This window comes from Ambystoma mexicanum, chromosome 13 (genome assembly GCF_040938575.1).
Source record: "Ambystoma mexicanum isolate Mex_15411 chromosome 13, UKY_AmexF1_1, whole genome shotgun sequence".
Classification (NCBI taxonomy): domain Eukaryota; kingdom Metazoa; phylum Chordata; class Amphibia; order Caudata; family Ambystomatidae; genus Ambystoma; species Ambystoma mexicanum.
The window spans coordinates 167,571,258-167,596,763 of NC_090938.1; the positions used below are offsets into that span (position 1 = coordinate 167,571,258).

Consider the following 25,506-nt stretch of genomic DNA (forward strand, 5'->3'; position numbering starts at 1 on the left):
AGCCTTTAACTCGCGGACCTAGCTCAACTCATTTATTGACACTATGATGTGCTTCTGCACACTTCCGTTTCCATGCACAATCACGAAAATGGATTCGACATTTATTTTAACAAAATAATGCATCCAGAGTTTTCGGATTTGTTGCACATAGTCTTTTTGGAAACCTACTAACACCACAAATTCTGTATAATGAACCACAGATCAAATACTCTGAATTCAGTCACAGTAATGACTGTATACGGTCATAGCAGGGCAAAATCGCCCAAACCTATAGTTAGGGCCCAAATTCCAAACAACTTGAGAAGAGCGTCAGGCTTTCAGACGGTTCAAGAACGCTTAGCGAACTGCTTGAATCAAGGTCTCCTCTCAGAATACAGGGTGAGAGCTCTTCCTACTGGGTTGAGTCCTGGGTGATACCATTTATCTGTGTTTGATATATTTATTTCCAGTGGCTATTTATTTTGTAAGCATAGTTGTAGTTTTGATTATTGCTCAGCAGGTCCCAGGAAGGTAAAACATATTTGGCCGAAGTCCGTGCTTTAAAAATAAGAACAAAAAGAGGCACACTATATGTACCTGTTGCTAATGCGTCATCCCAATGAGCAAACGTTTTTTTCATGTGAAATAATGAAAGGTTTTCGTGCTAAACACCAAGCTGTAAGAACGAACCATAGCATCTCCATTGGCTTGTTGGAAAGGCTGGATTTGATCTCGCTCTCTAGTAAATCAGTCAGATTGTGGCGTATGTTCAAAGGGCATCTGAATGTGCCACCACAGATGCACACCGTGGCTGTATGCCTTTACTTCTTCTGCATTCAGTTCGCCATACGTTCACTCTGTCACATGTACCTCTTCATACATTTACTTCTTCCGGCTTTCTCTTCTTCTAAGATTCACTTCGTCATGACAGGGGGAGACCCTCTGTAACCCTTCTTCTGTTCTAGCCCAATATTCTCCCCCTCACCTCTCATTGACTCCAACCCTAACTTTGCCATATCCATTGACACCAAGACAATGTGAAAATGCTGATGAAGTGAAGGCAAGAAGAACATGCTTCAAGAAGTAAATGTCTGACAAAGTGAATGTAGAAGAGGTAAGTGCATAAGTGTTTTTGTGGCCAAGTAAGGAGTGGGTACAGCTCACATTCTGATGCCTTTTCTCACCCCCTTTTCACATTTGTGCAAAGAATGCAGTGTTGCTTGGCATTTCAATGGCCATCCCAAATATACAAATGGTACAGGTAAATGCACAGATAATTGCAAAGTCCTTTCTTACTCAGACATCCATTTTTGTTTTATGTGAGACAGCAGCTTGGTAAACCACTGCCTTCACACTTGCATTTCTAGCCCCCAAAACAGGCATAGATTTAAATGTTTGTATTTTTGTTGTCTGTCATGCATTAGTGTCAGGAGTGGGTTGCCGAAACTGATGTATGTAAGGGGTGTGGCAATTGCATCTTTTGCGCTGCCGCACAAACCCCAGAGAAGTGTGCTGGTTCCTTTGAGAATAAGTTGACCTGCACATTTCCAAAACTGACCAAAATTCAAAAAATGTGCGTTTCTCATTTACATTCATTTTTGAGAATCTCGCCCAATGTGTTCACGACTGAGGTTCGTGAATGAGATCCACAATGCCAAAACAAATAGGTGAAAAGTAAATAAATGTGTCAAATGTGAGCCAAGTGGCAAGCAGATGTGCATTAAAATAACGCATTGCAAAAGATCGAATTACAAAATTGTGTAGCCCACTTTCCTGCTTTTTGTAATTCGATCCTTTGGGATTTTGCCTGTTTGTCCCCCGCAATGCATTTAATGTATGAGGGGGACACCCCTGCAACTCCGCAGCCCATAATACAGAACTGGGGGAGTGAGCAGGGGATACCCTCGCAACCCCGCTTCCCTGTTCAGTATTATGGGCTTCGATCTAAATGTGCATTCGCCATTTTAGATTCACTCTTTTCATGCAATCCCAGTGAAAGCAACGCTTCCAGAAGGAGGCAAATTGAGATTTTGGGTGATGCTTAGTGGCTGTCCAAATATGACGACTGTGTTATGTTAAGATGATTCATACCATGTACCGCTGCCATTTAGATGGCACAGAAATGATGATTGTTACACTTTGAATACTGGATAACATAATGTAGGCAGTCAAAGCATAGGTTGGTCCTCCTCACACTAGGTCCATTTTGAGACTAGCGTGCCATATCAAATGTTAGCTGGTAAATTCTCATCACGCGATTGCGGTCGATAGACAGCCATGGATAAGTGCATCACACCAAAGACAGCAGTGCGGAGACCGATGGGGAACAGTACACCACTCTTCTCCGTGGCAGCAGGACATTGTAGAAGAAATAAAGTTGGGGGAAGGCAGCTGTGGTGAATGGGCTGACGGGGTGTGAGGCAGGACAGGGAGGTTCTCATGGAGGGATAACTGAGGGGGCAAATGTGGTAAGAGACAGCAGGGAAAATACAGAGCACAAGCTTGTGGGCAATGGCCTTTAGCAGGCACACCCATGCAGTAGTCATCGCCACCTGGACCAGAGTAAATTAAGTGGTCTCACATGGGACACAACCTCCTCTAGCTGCCAACCCTAGAGCAATCACTGCGGTTGGTTTTTGTGGAAGTCTGCTGACCTGCCTCTGGCCAAGATGCATTGGTGTTGTCCTGTGTGTGTCTTGCAGGAGGCGTATCTCAAGCTCAGTTTTGCGAAGAGTGTGGCAATGCTCACCAGTGTCATGACAACCAGTGGAGAAGAAACCTTGAAACCTCATCAGAAGGAAAAGATTCTTAAACTCATGAAGGTGAGCACGGCTTTTGAGAAAAGTGATGGTGACCAGGATGCGAGAGAAGATGAGAGGGTGGCCAAAGCATGGTTCGGCCTAACTCCGGGATGAGATGGGTGCTTGGTGAATTTTGGTGACCATTTCATGTCAAATCCAGGCAATTACTTCTCGTTTGGCAAGAGTAATGCTGGTAGTGCCGGACTGAGGTATTGAAGATCCATATGCCTTCCTCTGAACCCCAACAAGTTTCCCTTCCCATAATCCGGTTTGGTTCCACAAGAAGGCTCAGTCCTTTGTCTTTTTCGAGAATCTTAGTGGTAATATGTGGCAGCCTGGAACAGAATGCTGATGTGGCGTGTTTGATTCAAAGTTGACAGAGAACAATGTGAGTACTCCACATGCCAGCCAGTATATTTAAGTATGAAACCTACATGCATGCTTCCCAATCATTAGCATTCTATCGCCTTGCCTTATCATGGTGCTATGGCGGCACCAACACGTACATATAGGAACATTTGAAATACATGTAAAACCACAGTTTTAATTGAAACACCATTGATACGTTATAACCATGTGTATTGTTCTTCGTTTACAGGATTTAATTGAGAAGGAGCCCTTTGGCAGTCCAATCCGGCAAAATGCTTTAATAACAGCTACTATTTTAAGGTATACTTCTCCTTTAACTTATAAAGAGGCGCACTCATTTGTCTAGGCAGAACACAGCCAGATGCATCAGCATCAAAGTGTGTGTATACACTCTGGCTTCCATGGAATGTGTGCAGCTCTGAGTGTGTTGGGGTAGGGGACTGCAACCAGATGTTTTGGACCATGACTCACATGATCCCTCAACATTGACTATGCCGGCTAGAGCTGATGGGAGTTGTAGTCCAATATATCTGGAGCTAAAGGTTGCAGAGCATCTCTCTTCTCCACCTCTGCCCTTCCCACCCTGCTCTCCCGAACATAGAATGGCGCCAGGAGGATTCATGAAAAAGCTACTCAGGTTCTTTTGGCGATTTGGGTCTATTTGACCTAAAACATTTGACCTTATCACATTTGATCGAATTTATTTGTCCCTTTTTTCGGTCTTCCACTCAGCCTAATCTATACTCTTACCTACCTCCACATAAATATTTAATTAAATGTGACTGAAAAGAAGGTCAAAACAATGTGATCAAATGTTTTAGGTCAAATGTGTTTAGGTCAATTATTCTAATACCCCTTTGGCTGCCCTGCAAGTGAAGTGGTTCTCTGCTCAGAAAACCCAATGTTATTGTGCAAGTTGGGCCCTAGTGTATCCCTGCCTATTGAAAAAAGAAGAAAAGAGATACAGGCAAGAGAAGGAGAAGGATTGATACAGCCTAAGAGAGAAAAGATAAGAACACAGCAGGGTGGGCTGGCATCCTCCCCCAGGCGGGCTGGCTTGGTATCCCCGTGCCTATGTCATTATCATTTCTGTCAAAATACATATCAGAGGTAGCAACTCGTAAAATAACTCCATTTGGACATCTGATCATGCATTTATTTATTTATGTATATATTTATTTGAATTTATAATTTATACAACGCTTACATTCAAATCCTGAACATATCTAAACAAAACTTACATGAATAAAATAAAGGGCAATCAGCAAACAGTGACAGTATTAGAACTGGAAAAGGGAAAGAAAATAGGTTTCAAGGGAGGAATGAAAAAGAAACAAGTGTAGAGGTGAAAGGTAATGTATTCCAAAGTTTTGGAGCAAGGTGAGAAAAAGAGCGGAAACCGGTCACACCCAGAAGGAGGACCTTAAAAAGAAGGAGAATAGTGCAACGAGATTAGCCAATAGAGAGACAAGGGGTAACCAAACCATGAAGATATTTAAAGATGATGCAATGAAAACAAAACAGTAGAATTTTACAATGTCTGAGTAAATATGAAAAAGAAGAGATTTCCTCAACGAATCATGAGCAGCTAGCTGTGCCTTAGGTCACGGGTCTGTAACCTGGGGTTGTGGACAACAACTTCTATGATCACTCAACATTGACTAATAAATGCACTCAGTCCAACTCTCCTCTTGTTGAACCTTTTCAAAGAAGCTATTCTTTCGTCCACGTGGCTCTCCCTTCTTCCCAACTTCTTGTGAAAGGCTGCTCCTTTGAAGACCGTGGTGAAAACTGCTCTAAATATGTTGCACAAAGCAGCAAAAGACTTTAGGGCGCAGAAACCCAGATCACCAACCCTTCATTATCCAATCCACATAAGCCCCTTACAAAACCATGCCCCTACCCCCAGGTTCAGTTTTTCCACCTAGCAGCTGGCTCTGAGAAATGCTCTCATGTTCTCTATTGTTGGTGAAATCTTTCCCTTTACTTCAGTCCTTTTTGCACCTTACTAACAACATTGAATTCGTTTTCAAATTTTTCTGCACAGGACGATTTGCCTCTGATGTTGAATTTTTGTTTTTCATTCAGAAAAATCTCTGATTCAATTAAGTTTATTTCTCCAACTTTATATTACATATTTTCAAAATGTACTTTTCCTTACCGCGAGTGGCATCTTATATTACTATGCTGGTTTTCACAAGGGTAGTTTCTGAAAGAAGACTCTACTAAATCAGTACGAGTGCCACTCCATGCTTACACATTGGAACCTCTCAAAACTGTTTTTGTAAAATCTATTGCAGATGGTAAGTGGCAGCTCAAAATAAAATCCCGACAACTACAATCGTTTACATTTGATTAACGAAGTCTAGAAAACCCCACAAAAAAGAGTTTCCAAGATTACTAGTTATAAAAGAACTCCAACATGTGGCTTAGACATTCTAGAAACGCTGATGGGTTCATACCATTAGATACTGGACCTCTTCTGATGTGTAGGGTTTGGGTCCATAATGAGGAGGAGGGCCAATACATACCATTATTGACCATCTTCATACTTTATTATATTAGCACATTTATAAACATTGATACCTACATCTTGCATCTTGTCCTGTACCCAGATTAGCTGAACCAGAGGTGTGATACAGATTAAAAAGGAGAGACGATGGAGCCGATTCCTGATGCACCTCCCTTTCTGGGTGTCAGATTGAAATGTGCATAATGTCACTAGGGTGAGTGAAATGGTCAGAATTTGCTGCACCAGAGAAAATCTGGTACATTCAGGCCAAAATTCACCCATTTTGCAAACTTCACCAACTGCCCAAAATGGGCAATTTTGAGTTTTCTCCCATCTTTAAATTTCGTTTTTCTGACGTAGCCATGGAAAATATTGGATTATAAAAAGTAATTTTTACTGAAAAAAAAATCAGTTGGTCGCCCACTGGACGCTTCATTCTTAGTAGTGAAAAAATGAAATTTGAAGAAAAACAAATTCACCCCCAAAAAATGACAAAGCAGGAAAAAACGGCCCTACTTGAGAAATGTAATTGGCGGTGAATTCCGCCAATTTTGATTCGCCAGTGATATTTTCAACGACCTGTAAATGTGACCACTTGTCATCCATCCGAGAGGAAGGACTTCATCCATTCTAGATCACTCGAAGTCTTGCGTCATGAAGTCTAGACAGTAGTATGCAAGATTGACAATATCAAGGTCCGGCAGAAACAAGCTCTCAACAAAGCTTTGGTCAACCAGCAACCTTAACTCACCCAAGATGGTGGTGACCAAAAACTCAGTCTTACCTAATTAACAGCTAGACACCATGAACAATTCATTTCTCCCTGAATTTTGCAGTTCGAGGTTGGTCTAAAATTGTCGCGATCAGATAGGCCTGCTATTTTTTTTAATTTTATTTTTTTAAGAGGGATGGCACTGACACAAATTTAAAACCCAACGGAATCTGGACAGAGATTACAGAGTTGTCAAATACCTCACCCAATGTATCTGCTCTTGGAGAACAGGACGTCAGAGCCTTAAGGATAATAGGATGCCAAGCGTCCCGTGGAGAGCCAGAGCATTTGCTGGTTTATTTTAGTGCTCTAATTCTGGCAGAGGTTATAGGTTCATAACCGAAGGGATTAGGTTGCATTCATCTCAATCATTAATTCATCAATGTTGCACAAGCTCCTGAGATGTGAATGGAATGGGCCGGATAGAGTGCGAGCTGATTTCTATATGCATTGTTCCATTTGTTCTCACAAATAATCTAGCAATAGCATCAGGGAGCAGCTGCATGGGACTCAACTCTTTTCTATCCGAAACTGGGTTGCAAAGTTTTTGTATAATCTTAAATCGTAATTTACACCTACTAACATTGTTTGCAAAGTCAAAATATTTGCAAGCTGACAGTACTCGTACATTATGTATACAATGGCATATGAAAGACAAATGCACGTTGTTCGTGTGTGCATCGCCTAGATGCCTCCGGGCTATGTGTGCTATACAAATGACAAATAAATAAATAAATAGATTGCAGAGTCAAACTTTACAGTAAATTATATCAGAAATGGTGGCCCATTGGACAAAGCGATTTTCTAAATATAACTGTAAACTTGGGTACAATATTAACCTGCATTCAATATATATTCTATTACAGATTCTATGCAATGTGTCATACACAACCATAAGTGATGTGTTACCAACAGAGAAAGTTATTTGTCTCTATCAAAATTAAAATGAATGTTAGAGGTTTCAATTTCTCCAGTAGCGCCAGGCTTTACCTTTCCCAGAGATTATATCATGGTCATCTGAAGATACCTGCATGAAACAGCTGTAGTTCCTTTACTAGTTTGTGGTAAAACGAGGAGAGAATTAGGGTCTGGTCTTCCTTGCCACTTAAAATGACAGACTAGATCCAGGAAATCACGACTATTCTACCAGTCCACTGTCATTGGTAGCGTGAGTGTGAAGAATGTGGTTCTCAGGAAAGCAACGTGTATTTACATACAAAGGAAGATGTGTTTTCACAAAAGTATCCTGAGCAAAGGAAAGGCATCTTGCAAAGTTCTTGACTTGGGCTTCTCCTGGCTCCACTTCCCGGTCTAGTCATCACCCTGGTCTTTGTATTCATGTGGCGGGTGTCAGCGTTCGTTAACTCATTTCCACACAGTCTGCAGTAAAGGTGTCAGAGGCGGATCCTTCTCAGCAATCCACTCTGTGCAATCTCACAAGCTTAGACACGTTTAGTAAGATAGGTAGATAAGAACATTAATGGACCACGGTTCGGAGTCCGTAGACCATGAGCAAAACACTCACACTGAGGAAGGCAGCCGTGAAGGCCAGCCTCACATGGTCGGTCTTATGCCCTGCACCTGTCTATTTCAGAGGGTGCTTCCCCTACTGCATGGCTGTGCTGCCCCAGTCCTGCTGCCCTCACCATGTACCTGTACCGACCCACTTTGTATCCTCTGCATCCTCTGATATCCCCCCCAGGCCGCTACCCCAGAAGTCGGACGCACTGTGCCTCATGCAACATGATGCAGCCTTCCGTGCATCAGGCTTCCTGGGGCTGGAATCGCAGATCACATGTAGATTAGAAAGATACCTCACACAACATTCAACTCACAAATGAAAAACTAAATTAAAAATCCTGCAGCCACTAGGGTTTCTCTAACCATCCTTATGCTGGATGATGTTTCTATTAACAATGTGTGGCTCCTTTGCTTGCCTTTTATCTTGTTCCCCTAACTTCCAGCTTATTATGCAAGTCTATGAAAAAGAATGAGCATACTCGTCCTTGGCACTTAAGGGGTGTTTGTCAATAGGCTTACACTCATTGCAGGGCAGTCGTGTTGACTTTCACCAAAGTCAAGGGCTGAGCGATGTCCCTTCTTGCAAAGTCTTCATTGCATAACATCATATCATATCACTTCATTTATGTCATCGGGTGGTCAATAATTTGTTTTTCATTCGATTGTGCTTGTTGTTCTTAGTAGCCATCTGAGTTCCCTTTGAGCTAATATTCAGATTTACTTTTTTGACGCAGTGCCAATCCAGAAGATGCTACAGTGACCACCGACAATGTGCCTTTCTGGAAACAGATATTCGAATAGAAGCAGTGAAGGACTAGTGCCATCAGATTGCATATAGTTTGTGAGAAAAGGAGCCAGCCAAATAAAACCTACTTTTGCGTCCATGGGAATATCTACAATATACTTTGTTGTGTATTCTACAGCCAGATACCCTATAACCATCATGTGTTTACAGCTAGTGGAAAAGCTATGAAGCCAAGATTAAGCCTAGCATTGTAGCTATCTCCATCACCAGAGTCATAATGCTATGATCCAGTGTTGCACCCTAATGTCCCTGAAATCATCTGTGTGAGAGGGGGCCAAGAGCCACCCAAAGCTCCACAAGCAGCTCAGGTGGGACCACCACAACATTCATCCAAGAGGTAGAAGACAGCACTCCCTACACATCTCCAGGTCTTTAAATGTGTGCCAACCACATACTCTGCCACCTCTGGCGTAGACATTCTCCCCAAGCACACACACAGTGGAAAGTAAACCATCCCAAGAACACAGTAGGCCCTTATTGTAGGGATCAGATGAACCGAAATCAAGCTCCAGGTAGTAACAAAGCACGTTATGGAGTATAGTTATTTTAACAGAGTCACCTGAAATGTGAGGGGATGTACAGAGGACAGAGTGTGTTTGAAATTAAATTCACAGTTCAGAAATGAGGTTGTGATGGGAAAACTCGACAGAGCCTTCTGCTTCTTCAACATTGAAGGCTACAAGATCCCATCACATCGTCAGTACACATGCTTGGCATCCACGTAGATGCTAAGCTCAATGCATCCCGCCAAATCAATCACATGGCTTCCACAGCAGTCTATGTCACAAAGCTCATACACACAAGCAAACCTTTCCTCTCCTCTGACAATTGCCTTACCGTTGCCCGCGCCCTCATTGGTTCTAAATTGGACTATGGCAATGCACTGCTATGTGGCACTACCAAAAAAAACTTAAACAGGCTCCTAGTAGTAGAAAACAAAAGCGCTCTGTGCCGCACTAGCCCGGGGTAAGCATAATCACATTTCTGAGGTTAGAAGATCTGTCCACTGGCTCCCTGTCTAAGAAATAATTACATTTAAAATGTGTTCAATCACCCATCGCTGTCTGTCCAACAATGCACCTTCGTACCTAGATCAGAGACTCAACAGACACACTCCCACCAGGCCCCTGTGATCCACTCACAGCCACTGCCTCATCATCCCAAGATTCAGTCTTAAAAGGGCTGGGGGATCCAGCTTCCAGGCATCGGCTGCCACCTTTGGAAGGATGTACCCACTCACCCTTCACGCTGAACCCTCCTACGCCCTGTTCAGGAAAAAGCTCAAAACCTACTTGTTCAAATAACTCTATTTTGTATACACTCCTCCAAATGCTCATTGCTGTAGCCAGCGCCTAGATGCCTAAGGGCTTTGCATGCTTCTACACATGTAAATCAATGAATACATGACTAAATAAATAAATAAGGGAAATTGGAATCTGTACTTGGGACAATATTAGATGCCATTTACTGCACAGTTGTGTTTGACTTTTTTTTAACACATTACTTGTATTGTAGGCATTGGGAGATAAAGTTATTTGCTCATTCACAATTTTTAGTCAAGTTCTGAAAAGGAGATTAGAACAGAGGACTCCATGCACCAAAATCCGCAAATCACCCACTAGACCACAACTCCATTTATTGAACAATTGTCTGCTATTGCACAGTGTGGTGTGACTCGCTCCGGCAGCTCACAAAACACTTCACCATTTATATTGTGTGACGGACGGACTAGGTGTCAAAAGCCGGGACCATAGACCATTCCCACCACCCAACATTTCCAGCCTGTAGCATGACCATGGACACATCTGTGGCATCTGGACTCTGCAGAATGGACACCGTGCCATGTTTGCACTCATTGAGTATATTTAGGATGATGAGAGGGTTGGCAATGAGCCTGCTGATTTATATATGCTGTTCTCGCCGCAGAGCTCTATGTGCACGGAAATCATGAAGGGTTGGAGCGAAGGCTGGTGCGTATAGATGAAGAACATGGCGTTTTATATAGTTTACATGCTTGGGAAGTCACTGCCTAGTTTACCTAGGAAAGATTTACAAAGTTAGATGACCCACGTGTGGGTCGGTAGCAGGTACATTGCTAGAGGGGATCACTCAACTAGAACCTTTAACTGTGGAAATTGGGGGGCTTCTCTCTGAATTGTATCTGATTTGCAGTCTTGCAAATCTCCCAAGGCCATTGCACAGACCATAAATTGCAAGCGGGTGAGGGCAGGCGTAGAAGCGCGACTCTTCAGATCATTCTAGAAAATACCCCGAGATCAGTTTATTGGAACAGTGGGTGATAGGTAACGAGGTACAGGTTGAGGATGTCTCATTTAGTGAAGTATGTAAGCTCCCAACATTGGTCTTTTTTAGGATCCCCCTCTCACCTCTCTCTCCCTGGTAAGAACTCTTAATGGGTTGAATGCCCCACAGGGCAAATCTCTTGTACATAGAGAAGACTTTTCCAATGACCCTGCTGGTGCCTGCTCTCCAGCATAATGAGAGAAGAGCTGTTCTGAATAGTGTCTACTGTTCCTTCGGCTCGCCCCTTGCAGCCAGTAAGGATCCATTGCATGACTCAGTTGTGGGCAAGAGACAGTGGACAGACCCAATCAGGTCTGGGAAGACTTTGGGGCTCCCAGAGATAAGTTGCAGCTTGTGGGGTGTTGCAGTGGAAGACACAATGCCTCATTTCCCATGCTGAAAAACAACGGCAAGCACACAATAAAGAGAACCTGTTCAAAAGAAAGAGCCACTATGGTCGCCATTTTTATACACATCTCACGCATCCTCTGCCATCTCCAAGCCAGGAGAATAAGGTCTGACGAGTATAAATCGTAGCTGTGTTCCCTACTTTTACAGCCATCATACATCATGCCTCACATGGCCACAGGCACTTTTCCAAACCAGGAGAGTAAGGTCTGCAGAGCAGAAATAACTATATGCTTTAGATTTATATCTGTCTTACACTGTGTATCACACGACCACTGGCATCTCCAAGCTAGCAGAGTAAGGTGTGCTGAGTATAAACAACTGCTACGTTCTCTATTTATATCCGTTTTACAGAGTATCTTACAGGTCCACAGGCACTTCCAAAGCAGGAGAGTAAGGTCTGCAGGGTAGAAATAGCTGCTATGTTCTCTATTTGTATATTTATCTTACAACATGTCACACAGGTCCAGGGACACTTCCAAGACAGGAGAGTAAAGTATGTGAATAGAAATAGATGTTGTGTTCTCAATTTGTATATCCATCGTCAACATTTCACACAGGTCCAGGGGCACTTCCAAGGCAGATATGTGAGTAGAAATAGCTGTTGTGTGTTCTACTTTCACAGTGTCTTACAGGTCGACTGGCAGTTCCAAAGCAGGAGAGTAAGGTATGCAGAGTAGAAATAGCTGTTGTGTTCTCTATTTGAATATCCATCTTATAACATGTCGCACAGGTCCAGGGGAGCTTGCAAGGCAGGAGAGTAAGGTATGCTGAGTAGAAATAGCTCCTATTTTGTCTATTTGCATATCCATCCTACACAGTGTCTCACAGGTCCACTGGCACTTCCAAGGCAGGAGGGCAAGGTCTGCAGACTAGAAATAACATAACATGTTCTATATTTATATATCCATCTTAGATAGTGTTTCGCAGGGTCACAGGCACTTCCAAGGCAAGAGGGAAAGGTCTGCAGTCAGAGTCCATTGCCTGTGGTAAGAAAAAAATAAAACACAGTGAAAACAGGCTAACACGGTAGACAGCAGTGTATCTGTATTATGGAGATTTTGTGACCTGGCAATGTAGTTTATTCTGGATGATATCAAGTCTGTAACACATTTGCAAGATTCATTTAATGCTGACCTGTAGAAATACTTAAAATTATTCTTGTAAACAAATACTTAGTAGAAAGTCTACCTTCAATTGAATTTTGAACCTTTCCGCCAATTGATATGGGGATTCAAATCCGAGGATGGTCTTCTTAAACGATTGATCCCCTATAAACCTATAAAATGAGCGCAGTTAGTAATGACGGAACGTTAGTTCCTTTAGAACAATGAACAAAAGACAGTGTTTGACAGACGAAAAACCTGATTGATTTGGAATGATGTGCCATGTCCTCCCCTGGTGTGTGCACTATTGAAGAACTGGTCAGATAAAAGCATTGTTACATATAATTTGGATGATGGACTTGGTCTCTTGAAAGTTTTCTCTTGGAATGAAGCAGAAGGTAATAGTTGGATTTTTCTGGTTGGCAGGAATATTTAGGCAATTTGCATAGTATATTACTTCAAAAGGCCTGTCTTTAGACCCAGTGTATAAAGCAGGTTACGGCACCTACCATCTTCCTGCTCTCAAATCCATCGGATGGCAGATCCAGAAGAGGACTGCTTGCATGGGTTTCCACTGAGGTTGATGCAAGTGTTAAACTTTCCTTGATGTGTTGGGTTTAAAAGGTATTATTCAGAAGGATGGTGTTGTTTATGTGAGACTTCGGAAGTAGTTTTTAAACAAATTGGAATGGTTTCACAAAGAATTGTACTTCATTTGAGCGCACCTTTGTTTAGGCGATTCGAATACACAGCGTGTGGTGCTTTCTCCTTTTGGTGATATTCAAACTCTTGAAGACAAGATATTGGGAATAACACCTACACAAGCAAAAAGAGACCATTCAAACAGCGTGTAAAGACTTCACAGTTGGAACCTTTTCTTCATAATTCAAGTACCAGGAGGTGAGCCTTTCTAAAGTGTGTACCTAAACCTATGACCGACCTGGTAACAGCATGTTTTTATGCAGCACCCCTTTCCATGAGGGGAAGCTTTCCAAATTGTGTAACTAAACTCATGTTGCACCTTACTTACCTGCAATTTCTCCTTTTGATGTAGCACCCCGTACTCGGAGGTGTAGTTCTCCTGTGTAAGGGTCTTATAACCGATGAAAGCTACATCAGCAAGCCATTACCTTGTGAGCTTCTCATGTTATGACTGTAACCGTCTACCACTGTAACCACTGTAACCAAACTGCTTAAGCTAAATGTACCTAAATGCCTTTGAGTTTTGTGTGCAATACAAATGATTAAATAAATAAATAAATAAATAAATTCAGTACATTATAGCTGGTTGGGTGATTTGGTGTATCTCTACTCAAGCAATAAAAAATAAAATGAGGTAATTTTATCAAATAAACACGAGTTTACTAGAAATTGGGAAGAGTTACATAGGCAGCACATGAGGGAGTTTGAAGACCTTCTAGGCATACTGACTCCAGGCACCATCAGAGCTGTGCTGTATTACACCGATACAGTGGTGGTGCTGCTGCTCATTGAGGAATTCTAATGTACAATTATGCCCGGATTTGAGAAAGGCCAGTGGCCGAAACACGTGTCATCCAAAGGGCACCGCACTTTAATTTAAGAAAACCATACTATGAAATAAATAGTAAGGTTAAACACATTTACTTAACGCTTGTCTTTAATGGAGGTTTGTGATCATTACTTTTGATAAGAGGTAATACAATGAATACTAACAACCGAGATGTCAACATTTCAGACTCTAGTTGGTCTTCATACTTTAGTTGTTCGTATTCCCTGGAAAGTATTGTGTTAACAAGACAAGAAGAGTATGATGGCGAAGGGGGTGGGCCTGACCGTATGATGACTTTCTGGTACTACCACTATGTTTTTCAATTCTTGAAGTTGGCAGTGCATTGAAAGCTCAACATTGAGCAACGCTCGGGGCCTAGATCACATTCTAGCAGATCATTTTCCAGATTAACCATGTTTTTTAATTGTTTAAATCTGTTTTCATTGTTCAAATAGTCGGTAAACTGGAAGTGGTCCCACTCTATGAAAAAGGGTTTCAAATGTGGCAGTCTCCAACTACCGCCCAATTTCTCTGATACATGCATTGGTCAAAAGTTAGGATACATGTATCTTGGATTTATTGGAACCTTGGTGCTTTGAGTCTGATGTTCTGACACACTTGCAGGCAGGTTTCAAAGTGGTTGATGCACAATGGATCAGGTGTTCAGATTATATGCACTTATTCAAAAATATGTTGTCTTGGGGCAACAGGTGTTATACATTCTGTTCGGATACCTTAGGACTGTTTTTGATTGCATCCCTTGTGATAAACTGTGGAGAACATTAAGAGCCCTAATGATGAACCACCGTAATTATTCAAGGCAGTAGAATCATTGCATAGTGACAAATATGGATCTGTGCGACAGAGGCGTAGCCAGGATTGTCCGCCTCTGTCGTGTGGTGAGGTTCAAGGGAGAAAGAAACGTAGACCCCTTTTGTTCCAGTTATGAGCAAGACAGAATTGTATCTAGCCCAGTTATTTGTGTTCTTTATACATTAACAGTATAGCTGTTAGGGTTGTAGAGGCAGCTGTCCATTCATTAGGTAGAGATATGTTTCTAGGGTTGCTTCTTTTCGCAGACAATGCTATGTTAATTTCTAATACTCCCATATGCAAACCCAAGTCAACTCCTGTACAGGTCTCTGTAATGCTGTAGGGCAGGTGGTCAGTGTGGATACAGTGAAGGTGATGTCATGTGAAGGTAAATGCCCACCTCAGCTTTGCATTCTAATAAAGTGAACCTTAATTGAATAAATAGATCAGAGTGATTATTTGGGAGTCATTTTATGTAGTAATACGAAGTGACTTTAACAGATATCCAGAAGTAAACTGGCCGTAACAAGACGATCTGACGATGTTAGAGGTTGTTCTGTGTGCTTGACCTTATCTTTGAGGTGTGGAGTGCTCATGCAATTTCAGAGACTCTGTGCTGATCTAATTTAGGGGCCCATGTCAGCTGTCATGTTGACGTCCCCATGGGTATGGAGGCGTGTTGGTGTGAAGGGGAAATGACGCTGGTAAGGGAAGTGACGGGGACGGGGCGGGAAAATTGGCAGAGTTATGTTAGAGGAGAATAAAGGACGTTGTTGTTGCAGCTCTGTGTCTGTGTCATTTGTGTTGCACCACACGCGTTCTCCGGCCTACCCACGGCCATAACACTGGCGATGAGGCGGGCGGCCTGGAGTATGCGGCTGCACCACGGAAAGAAGCACAGGCGGTCACCTGGAGGCGTCGCACACCAGTAAGGAACGGGTACACCCAACACCGCAACATCAACCTCAGGAGGGCAGAGAGCCGGCCCATAATGCTGCAGGGAGCAGTATCCGCACCCGGGCCACAGTGGTGATCGTGGTGCGGCAGGAGCCGCGGTTAACAATAAGAAGGCAGCGGGTGGCTGAAACTTCACCCGGGTCGCGGTGGTGATCCAGGGCAGCTGCACGTGGGATCCCAAGGAGGTGAGAGCTCTGGATCACAATGAGTGTTAACAAGGGCCCGCCCACTCAACCAGACACACGGCTGATTGCGTTTGTGCCTTATGAAGGCGGCCATTATACACCCAAGTGATTTCAGACTCGACCAAGGCCCCAGGAAATTGTGGCACATTCAGGGAGTGTGCCTCACCCCATGAACTACCAAAGAAGATGGTGCTCGTGCCTGATGAAGGCGGCCATCTAAACTGGCAGAGTATCTGCAGGAAACATTACCCCAAGAAGTACGCAGTGTGAAAGTCCATCCTCAGAACAAGAAAGATGCCAGGACAAGAAGACAATCAAGGGGCACGAGCCGATGACAATGGGCTCCCAGCTCCAGGTCCACAGGCGCCAGATCAAGCACCGTACCAACTACCAGACACGCTGGCCACACAAATGCCCGATTCTTTTGACGTCACCGACACCAGCAACATGGGTCCCAGATGGACAAAGTGGATAAGAGATTTCGACCTATATATGGGGGCCACAGGGCCGATCACAGATGCACAGCAAATATGCCTGCTGAAGCTCGCAGTGGTCTCCGCCACACGCTACATTATCGATGAAATGCCCCTCGACTCAATAGAGTCTATCCAAGATTTTAAGGATGCGCTGGCAGCATATTTCGCCCCACATACCAACGTGGATTATGAGAGACACCTATTTCACAGCACCAAACAAATCAAGGGTGAGACAATGGACACCTATGTAACGCGCCTACACACCAAAATGAAACATTGTGATTTTGCCAACTACTCCAATACAGAGGCCCTGCAGTCTCAGATCATATCAGGGTGCGAGTCGCAGGCATTCAGGAGAAAACTCCTACAAAAGCCCTGATTGCTGGAGTAAATATTGGCACTTGCCCTGGTCGAGAGGGCCATAGACTCTCAGGTGGAGAGCTTCGAAAATGCCACGCTGGGAGAGAACATTCACAGGCTCAAGTTAGAGAGGAAAACAGATGAACTTTTCTGCTACAAGTGCGGGTTTGAATACCAACATTGGGGTACGTGCCCAGCTATTGGCCAACACTGCATCTCCCATGGCTAGGAGGGTCACTTAAAATCGGTCTACAGACTGTTTAGGGATAAAGGGAGAGACCGAACCAGAGACAACCCATCCCGACCCAAAACGCAAAGCACAGGATCATCAGGCCCTCTCCCGAGTGCAAGCACCCAAAGCCTGCCAAATCAGTCCAACCCTGATCCACGAGAAAGAGACTCAGGGGAGGACAAACAAAAGAGAGAAAGGAGAGAGAGAAGAAGGTATGTCATGCGTACAAGGCCAGATCGCAGATCAAGGCGCCACGTGTGCTTCCTAGTAGAACAATCCCCCACAGACTCGGACCTCAGCTCATCGGGGAGCGACCAGAAGAAGAGAGCATACGTGTACGCCCTAGTAAACCCCACCGCCACGGCGCATAGCCCCACCCTGATAATCAAGCTAAACGAGCAACCGACTGAATTTCTCATTGACACAGGAGCCACAGTGAATGTGGTCAGCGAAAACATCTACAAAGAACTGCCTCAGAAGCCAAAGCTAAACCCCAAAACAGTGGACATATACGCCTTTGGCGCCAAAGCACCCCTTAAATGTCCAAGACAATTTGACAGTCTCTGTCGCTACAAAGGTCACAAGATGAAAATACCCATACATGTTCTGGCCACCGAGACAGACAGTGACTGGTTTCTAAGCTTCAAAACAGCCACTGACATGGGACTCATTCATATCCTGTACAACATCATGGTCCCCAAATATATCGACCCAGTTGAGATGATCAACAACCTATATCCCTGCGTATTCAAAGGCATTGGCAAGTTTACGAACAGGCAGATCAAACTCAATGTGGATGACTCAGTGCGCCCTGTAGCTCAACCCTACACAGGGATCCCCCTCAACATACAGAAGAAGGTAGAAGATGAGCTACACAAATTACTTGAACATGACATCATCGAGCATGCCACAGGCCCCACCACTTGGGTATCCCCTAAAGTGCCCATGCCCAAGAAATGATAACAAGCCATACGACTGTGCGTGGACATGAGGCGCCCCAATCAAGCCATCAGGGGGGCGAGGCACCCGGCTCCCCGCATCATGGACATTATTCACCTACTGAACGGAACCAAGGTATTCTCTAAACTAGACCTGCAGAAAGGATACCATCAACTAGTACTGAGCCTTGAAAGTAGAAACATTACCACATTTGTTGCACCTGTTTCGATACAAGAGGTTGAGCTTTGGGGTGTCCTCGGCCACGGAAATATTTCAGGTCGAGGTGCACAATGTCATCAAACATATTGCAAATTTCCTCAAATACAGTGACGATATATTGATCTTCAGCACAGACTTCAAAAAACATGACGAGACATTGATGAAGGTGTGCAAAGCCCTGAACGATGCAAATCTCAACCTGACACATGACAAATTTGAGTTTCGTAAGAGCACATTGACATTTTTCGGACACATCTTTTCGAAGACGGGCATGACACCTGACCCCGAAAAAGTTGCAATGCTAAACGAAATCTGGCCTCCAGCAAACGTATCAGAATTGCGCTCTTTCTTAGGTTTGGCCAGCTACTGCAACCGATACATCAAAGACTTTGCCTCCGTCAGTGAGCCAATGAGACTACTAACCCGTCAGGATGTCGCATTTCACGGGACTGATGACTGTGAGAGGGCCTTTGAGGTCATCAAAGAAAGAGTCGCAAAAGCAGAAAACATGGCACACTACGACCCAAGCCACCAGACTGAACTGACAGTGGACACAAGTCCAGTGGGGTTGGGAGCCATACTGGCACAGGTGGCTCCGAGAGACCCCTCCCAAAACCACATCATTGCACACGCCAGCAGGAGCCTCTCTCCCACTGAACAGGCTTACTCTCAAGCCGAGAAGGAGGGTCTAGCAGTTGTATGGGTGTGTGAGCACTTCCATCTCTTCCTATATGCAAAGCCGTTTCCAGTAATTACGGATTACCAAGCCCTTTTGTTCCTGTAAGGAAATCCACAGGCCAAAATGCCCTTGTCCACTGGCCAGGGAAAGGAGAAAACCCAGTGGACTTTCTGTCCAGAAGGCCCCGGGGGTGTGTGCGCCGGAACCCTCCATTGCGGATAGGTACCTCAGATACCTCATACACCAAACCACCATGGAGGGAGTCGACACTGAGACAATAGCTCGTGAAACAGAAAATGACCAAGCCTGCCAAATTATATGCGAGGGACTCGAATCGGGCATGTGGAGGAGGGCAAAGGAGAGAGCGAGAGCTGCAGGAGACCTGATACACACAGAAGTAGAGCGCCTTATACAAGTGAAGGACAAGCTAGCGCTATCAGATGACCATCTTCTAATAAAAGACTGCAAACTGGTAATCCCCACAGCCCTGAGGACAAAGATCATTGAGTTAGCTCATGAAAACCACAGGGGTATGTTATCAACCAAGCGCATGCTCCGCCAGAAAGTTTGGTTCCCCAACATGGACTCCATGGTGGAGGCTGCATTGAAAGCTTGTCCCACGTGCAGCCTCGTTACCCCCAACCGACACCCAGAACCACTGATCATGCCTGAACTTCCGCAGGGAATATGGGAAGCGGTGGCTGCTGACTTCTTCGGGCCCTTTGAAGGTGGAAGTACGTCCTTGCGGTGATGGATGAATATTCACAATACCTTTAGGCCAAACTGATATCATCGACAGCAGCTCATCAAGTCATCTCCACAATAGATAACATCTTCTCTGTGTATGGGGTTCCTAAGGTGCTCAAGACAGACAATGGCCCTCCTTTCAGCGGGCACCAGTTCACCCAATTTGCAGATTACCTGGGATTTCACCATCGGAAAATAACTCCCCTCTGGACCCAAGCCAACAGCATGATAGAGCACTTGATGGCAAATCTAAAGAGAGTGTTACAGATAGCCAAGCTAACTGGACAGCCATATGGACAGGTGTTGAACGAGCTAATGCGAGATTACCTGGGAACACCTCATAGCACACCTCCACTTTTCGGGAGGAATCCCTGCTAGTCACTCAAAAGAAAGGCTCTATGATCACGGCCCAAGGTCCAGAAGGGTCAGTCACTCGTAACTCCTCTCACTTCAAGGGAGTCCATTTCCTGGGGTCGAGGCGACTAAGTGGGCAGGTGCACGTTCCCCCGGACTATGAATCTGATGACCCATATCAAGGAGATCATGGTGATACCGAAGAATCTGATCAAGAAATTCAGATGGAGAGTGAGGTTGGTAGGCAGTCCCCAGTGACCTTCAGTGCACATCCGCAGAGGACTCGGGACAAACCACACTGATGGATTGAGGAAATGGACTAGCCTGGTCCACAAGGCCATCACCCATTGTGAAGAGTCTAGTAACTGTTTAAAATGGGGGGAAATGTCACGTTGACATAGCCATGGGTACGGGAGGCGGGTTGGTGTGAAGGAGAAATGAGGCTGGGAAGGGAGGTGATGGGGAGAGGGCGGGAAAAGGGGCAGAGTTATGTTAGAGGAGAATAAAGAAGGACGTTGTTGTTGCAGCTCTATGTCTGTGTCATTAGTGCTGCACCACACGCGTTCTCTGGCCTACCCTTGGCCATAACATCAGCTTGTCGCATTTAATAAAGTTGGGAAATTAAAGGATTAAGAGAAAAACTCCTCTGAAAGTCATCCTATTGTTAATAAGGAACTAACAGTGTCAATATAGCATACTTGTATTTGTACATTTTGTACAGTGTTCTTGTGTTTATTGGACATGTTCATTTTAGGTTTTTTTTTGTTTATGTATTTTTGACTGATTCAAAGTCTCGGTGGAAATTTGAAGATCGTGATGTGCCAATGACCTTACATGTCACAGGTATGCATTAGCACGTTATTCTTTGCACGAATGTTACTTTGTTATCAGAACCTTGTGATTGGTGTTTAAATTTTGCATAAGTGATAGTTGGATTCTTACTTCCTTTACATTTTTGCTTAGTCCATAAAGAATGCAATGTTTTAAAATGTTAAAGATTGCATGTTTTTAAAGGAAGATTTTCTTAGAAACAAAGCATTCAATAAAATAACAAGACCCTTAAGTTAAATCTTACTTTCTCTTACATGAGACTGATTCTTGAAAGCTTGTCTAATTTTTCATTGGAATCTTAAAATCGAAGTGGCATTTCAAACTACTAATACTGTTTGTCCAACCACTAAATAGGATAAAAAGTCAGAATTGGTGATTTCATTTTTGCTGGATCTTTAAAGGGGACATTGAGCAGGTTTAATCATCTTATTTCTTAAGCTAGGAAAGCTCAGGTAGGTTAGTTGATGTTTTCAGTTGTGCCCTCAATGTTTGCCTCTGTTACAATTTCACAGATACACTTTTACATTGAACTTTTATACATAAAGTATTAAACTTATATATGCATTTGTGTATGTGTTCTTAAATATCATATATGATATATTTTTAATGCATGCAAAAGGCTAGATTTTTTTGCCACACGCATTCAATAAAAAATAAAACAAAATATATCAGCTATTAAGCTTTCTATACGTAATCTGATCCATGTAATTTCATTGTAGCTTTAATGTACTCTTTAAATGACAGGCACAATTTACTCAGTTCCCTACTTATCTGCATTCTGTGCTCCCTTCTGCTTTTCTGGACTATACGTTTACACAGTACTTAATTTATAAATAAATAAGTTGCAGCGCCCAAAGTTATCTACATGCCTTTTGCACGTCGCACGTTGGGCGAAGATCACTGCCCCCTGCTGTTATATGTTTCATCATATTGCGGGTTTCAGCCGCAATGCCCGCAGGCTAATTTGGGGTTGCTGTGTGCACCACCCATGGCAGATGTGAGGTTTAACAATACCAATGGAAGTAACTTAACAAACTTGTCGTGTCTTCAAACAAGACACCAAATATTTAACTTCTTCTTTAAACACAACAACAATACAATGGCCCTCATTACAAGTCAGGCGTTAAGGGCTTAACGGCGCCGTCGGCGCCGTTAACCCTTAACACCTGATTCACACTTTAACGCCTGCTTTTTGCAGGCGTTAAAGTCCAAGGCGCTAAGCAACCTTGGTGCTAATTACGGCACCGTAATTTACGGTGCCTTAATTAGCGCCTTCCCCATCCCCATTATGCCCTATGGGGCAAAAATGGGAATGGGGAAGGGCAAATGGTGAATGGGGAATTACCGCCCCACTCACCTTGGAATGGGGCGGTAATTCCGCCATCCACCATGGCGGAACCTGGCATGGATCATGGTGCTAATAGCACCATGGTCCACCGCCTGACTTGTAATGAGGGCCAATATCTTCTTGTGTAGGTTGGTACTCAGCCTAGGCTCTCGTGCTTGGCAGTTGCCTTTATCCTGACCTTTCCCCTGTGGTGGTGTGGTTTGGTGATGATAGTCCTGCTGTTGCTGTCTTCTCTCTGCTGTGAGCTCCTCCCACGAATGCCAATGGCGGCTGTGTGGAGCCAATCGCAGTCATGTACCTGTGTTTTTTTAAGACACTGTGGGTTGCAAGCAGGCACATAGCTTATTTTTGTGCACCCATGCTTGCAATATAGCAGAATAAAACAGGAAGTTCTCTGCTTAAAATAGGCTCTGCCAAGTGCCTGCTGGTGGCCCCCATCCAGCAGATGGCCAGCGCCATGATGATTCGAGGAGATATACTTGCGTCCGCCTGCCTTTCTGCTACACTAGTGAGATGTCCCTAGTACAGTTGGTGCCTAGCTACAACCATATGCCTGAGCCAACCACACTGCTGGGGCAGTACTGGCAATTATTACAGTGGTTTCCCGAGTCAGCACAATGGCGTGCATGCCATGCAGGCTGACACGCATTGCAGGCTGACTACAGAAATGTGCTAGCTGGACCAGCACAAGCACCCAACCAGTGCTGTTACTTGTTGCATGAATCGGATTGACAAAAATGTTACAAAAATACAGTTGCCAAAACGCAATATTGTAATTGCTGAGACAAAAAGTGCTGGTGCACAGAAATAAGTCCTGGTGCTGAGCCCTGGCAACATTCTCACAGGGACGTCATTTCACCAAAATGCCTGGGGTAGCGGGAGTGACATCACATGACCCTTGACCTCTGATGACATCACAGGAAGTGATGTAATTTGACCCCAACTCGAAGTGATATCACGGGGAGCGATGGAACCCGACCGTTTACCACTTGACAAAACAGGAAGTGGCATCACATAGCATTGTTTCTAAGTACACTATGAAAAATATGGTTACAATATCACTGTAACGTGACATATATTTTATACAAGAATGGATCATCACCATATGTATTGGTAGAAAAAAACATGCTATAACTGCAACTTGCAAAAAACAAAATACATTATCCGAAATGGATGCTTATTCTACTCTAAATTCTTTTTGGTGCATTTTGTCTGCATTGTGAATTTGAGGTGTTTAAGAACAGACTGAATCAGTGACTCACCCCCTAAGTGTGCCTGAAATAAACCTTTAATGAGTCTAGCAATTATTGTATAGAATTACAGAAAAGTATTTGTTATTCCTATTCTTTCTTATTTAGGTTCACTGCTCAAAGTGTTACACTTGTGGAACCCACTGTTTTTTTTAAGAAGCCTTAACAAGAAGGCCAGCCACTATAGAAACAAAGAGCCACATGGCATCGGCCACAGCCCGGGAGCTTCAAGTTGAAAAAAAAAAGTATTTTTTTTCAGGTGGAGCAAGGGGGACCACAGAGCTAGCAAGGGAAACCTCAGGGGTCGCAAATGTGACCCTGGGCAACCCCTGAATGACATCCCTGCATTTCCACACATAAATCACTGCTGAGCAACCATAGATTCTTCTGAAATATTTGTACTGTGTCTGGTTAGAAAAATTTGGGAATGACATTAAAACATTAGAACATATTAAGAATATTCGAGAAACTTCAATTTTAATGGCTTTAATTCAGGGCAACACTGGATGACTTCCCTGCCAACGCGAGAGACATCAAGGCCACTTAACATAACACGTGTATTGATTTAGCACATTTTCACACCCAGAGAGGTACCCAGATACTAATAAAAGGGGTTTATTGGCACCCAACTGAATGGTACTAACTTTGCACAAGTCAAAAGGTTAAAGGACTAAGCAGACCTGCCGAGTTTTTAACCTGTTGTTAAGATGGATTTCTGAACTCTGACCTGGTATGCATAGGTTCAGGAGTCCAGCCTACTTTCTTGGACCAGGGTAACCTTCTGGACAAGCCAGACCAATCAAGGTAGCTTGGCGGCGGTCAAGACTAGGTCTCAGGAGGGGTGAGGGTGACTGAAAGACCTCAATGAGCACACAGAGTAAAGGACTCTTACAAATCACTCCCAGTCACTTGTAGATATATTAAACATACAAATACATGTATTTCAAGGCCTTTGAATTTCAACACACAAATCAAACCACAGTAATATGTTTAAGCCAACACAATCCTATCTAAATACATATATACAAGACCAATGGGGTCTAAAGGGTTAATGCATGAAATGGGTCCACAACCTAAAAGGGGAAGGAAACAGGCAGTGCAAATAGTCTTTAGTCCCTTCTGCATCCAACACACTCCTAACTAAGTGGAAGGCCAATCCCTAAGAAGAGTGGAGCCTATTTCTCAAATGTACATGCAATTCTAGCACACGCGGTAGTTCAAATGGGCAAAACAGGGTCTCTTCAAGGGTCTGTAGCAGCTCAGGAAGGTGGGTGAGGCGATGAAGAATAGATTCCCACTATTTGAGGAGCGTCCCAACCTGAAGGCAGAGTCGATTGCAAGAGTTGGGAGTAGCTCGCTAGTTCGCACTAGCAGTGGAAAAGAGAGGGGCCACCAGGGCCCACTCGTGCGTAAAAATGGATGCAGGAACTTGGGGCCACTGGTTAGGGTTGCGATTACTCGCCGACCCCCAGCGCACTCCGGACCAAACTTCGGCAGTCGAGTCCACTTCGGTTGCAAGTGTGGCAATTTGGTGGCTCTGCGGCTTTCAGCAACGAAGATACAGCGATGATTCCCAAATGGGAGAGTGGCGATTTCTCCACTCCTGGTGAATGGATCATGCCAGTTTCATTGCAGTAGGCTTCAGGGGCAAGAGGGGCACAAATGCAGTGCACCTGCAAAGTTCGTTACCACGGCTGGGCGACACCGTAACCACGTATACTCCGGTTCAGGTGCACTCACTTTACTCCAGATCTGGGAAAGCCAAGAATATGAAAATTGGTGTGAGAGTGCGTGAACACAGAGCTAGTGATGTACCAAGTTTCGAGGGCCTCCTCAAAACGACAGTGGTATCAGGGCAAAGAGTCTGCGTAAGCTGGTTAGCCCACTGGTTGGTCCAGGGACACTCCCGAGAAGGCTTACTTGCAGGGTTTGATGAAGGTGCCGAGAATAGTTGGTCCCACTATTCCAATGGGTCGAAGAGTCTTTCCCTCCTGGAAGCCGGTGAGTG

The 25,506-nt window shown here is 44.0% G+C and overlaps 1 protein-coding gene across 2 annotated transcripts in view; it reads left to right on the forward strand.

The window, feature by feature from the left end:
• LOC138520101 (maestro heat-like repeat-containing protein family member 1) overlaps nt 1-8,853 on the forward strand; it is a 758,658-nt gene extending 749,805 nt beyond the window's left edge. Inside the window, exons 24-26 of one of the 2 annotated variants that reach the window (XM_069632611.1) lie at nt 2,682-2,801; nt 3,379-3,449; nt 8,689-8,853. In XM_069632611.1, the coding sequence (XP_069488712.1) occupies nt 2,682-2,801; nt 3,379-3,449; nt 8,689-8,755 (258 nt within the window). In that variant the 3' untranslated portion in view covers nt 8,756-8,853. The remainder of the gene's footprint in view (nt 1-2,681; nt 2,802-3,378; nt 3,450-8,688) is intronic. The other variant, XM_069632612.1, reaches the window with a different exon arrangement.
• Nucleotides 8,854-25,506: the final 16,653 nt, after the last annotated feature.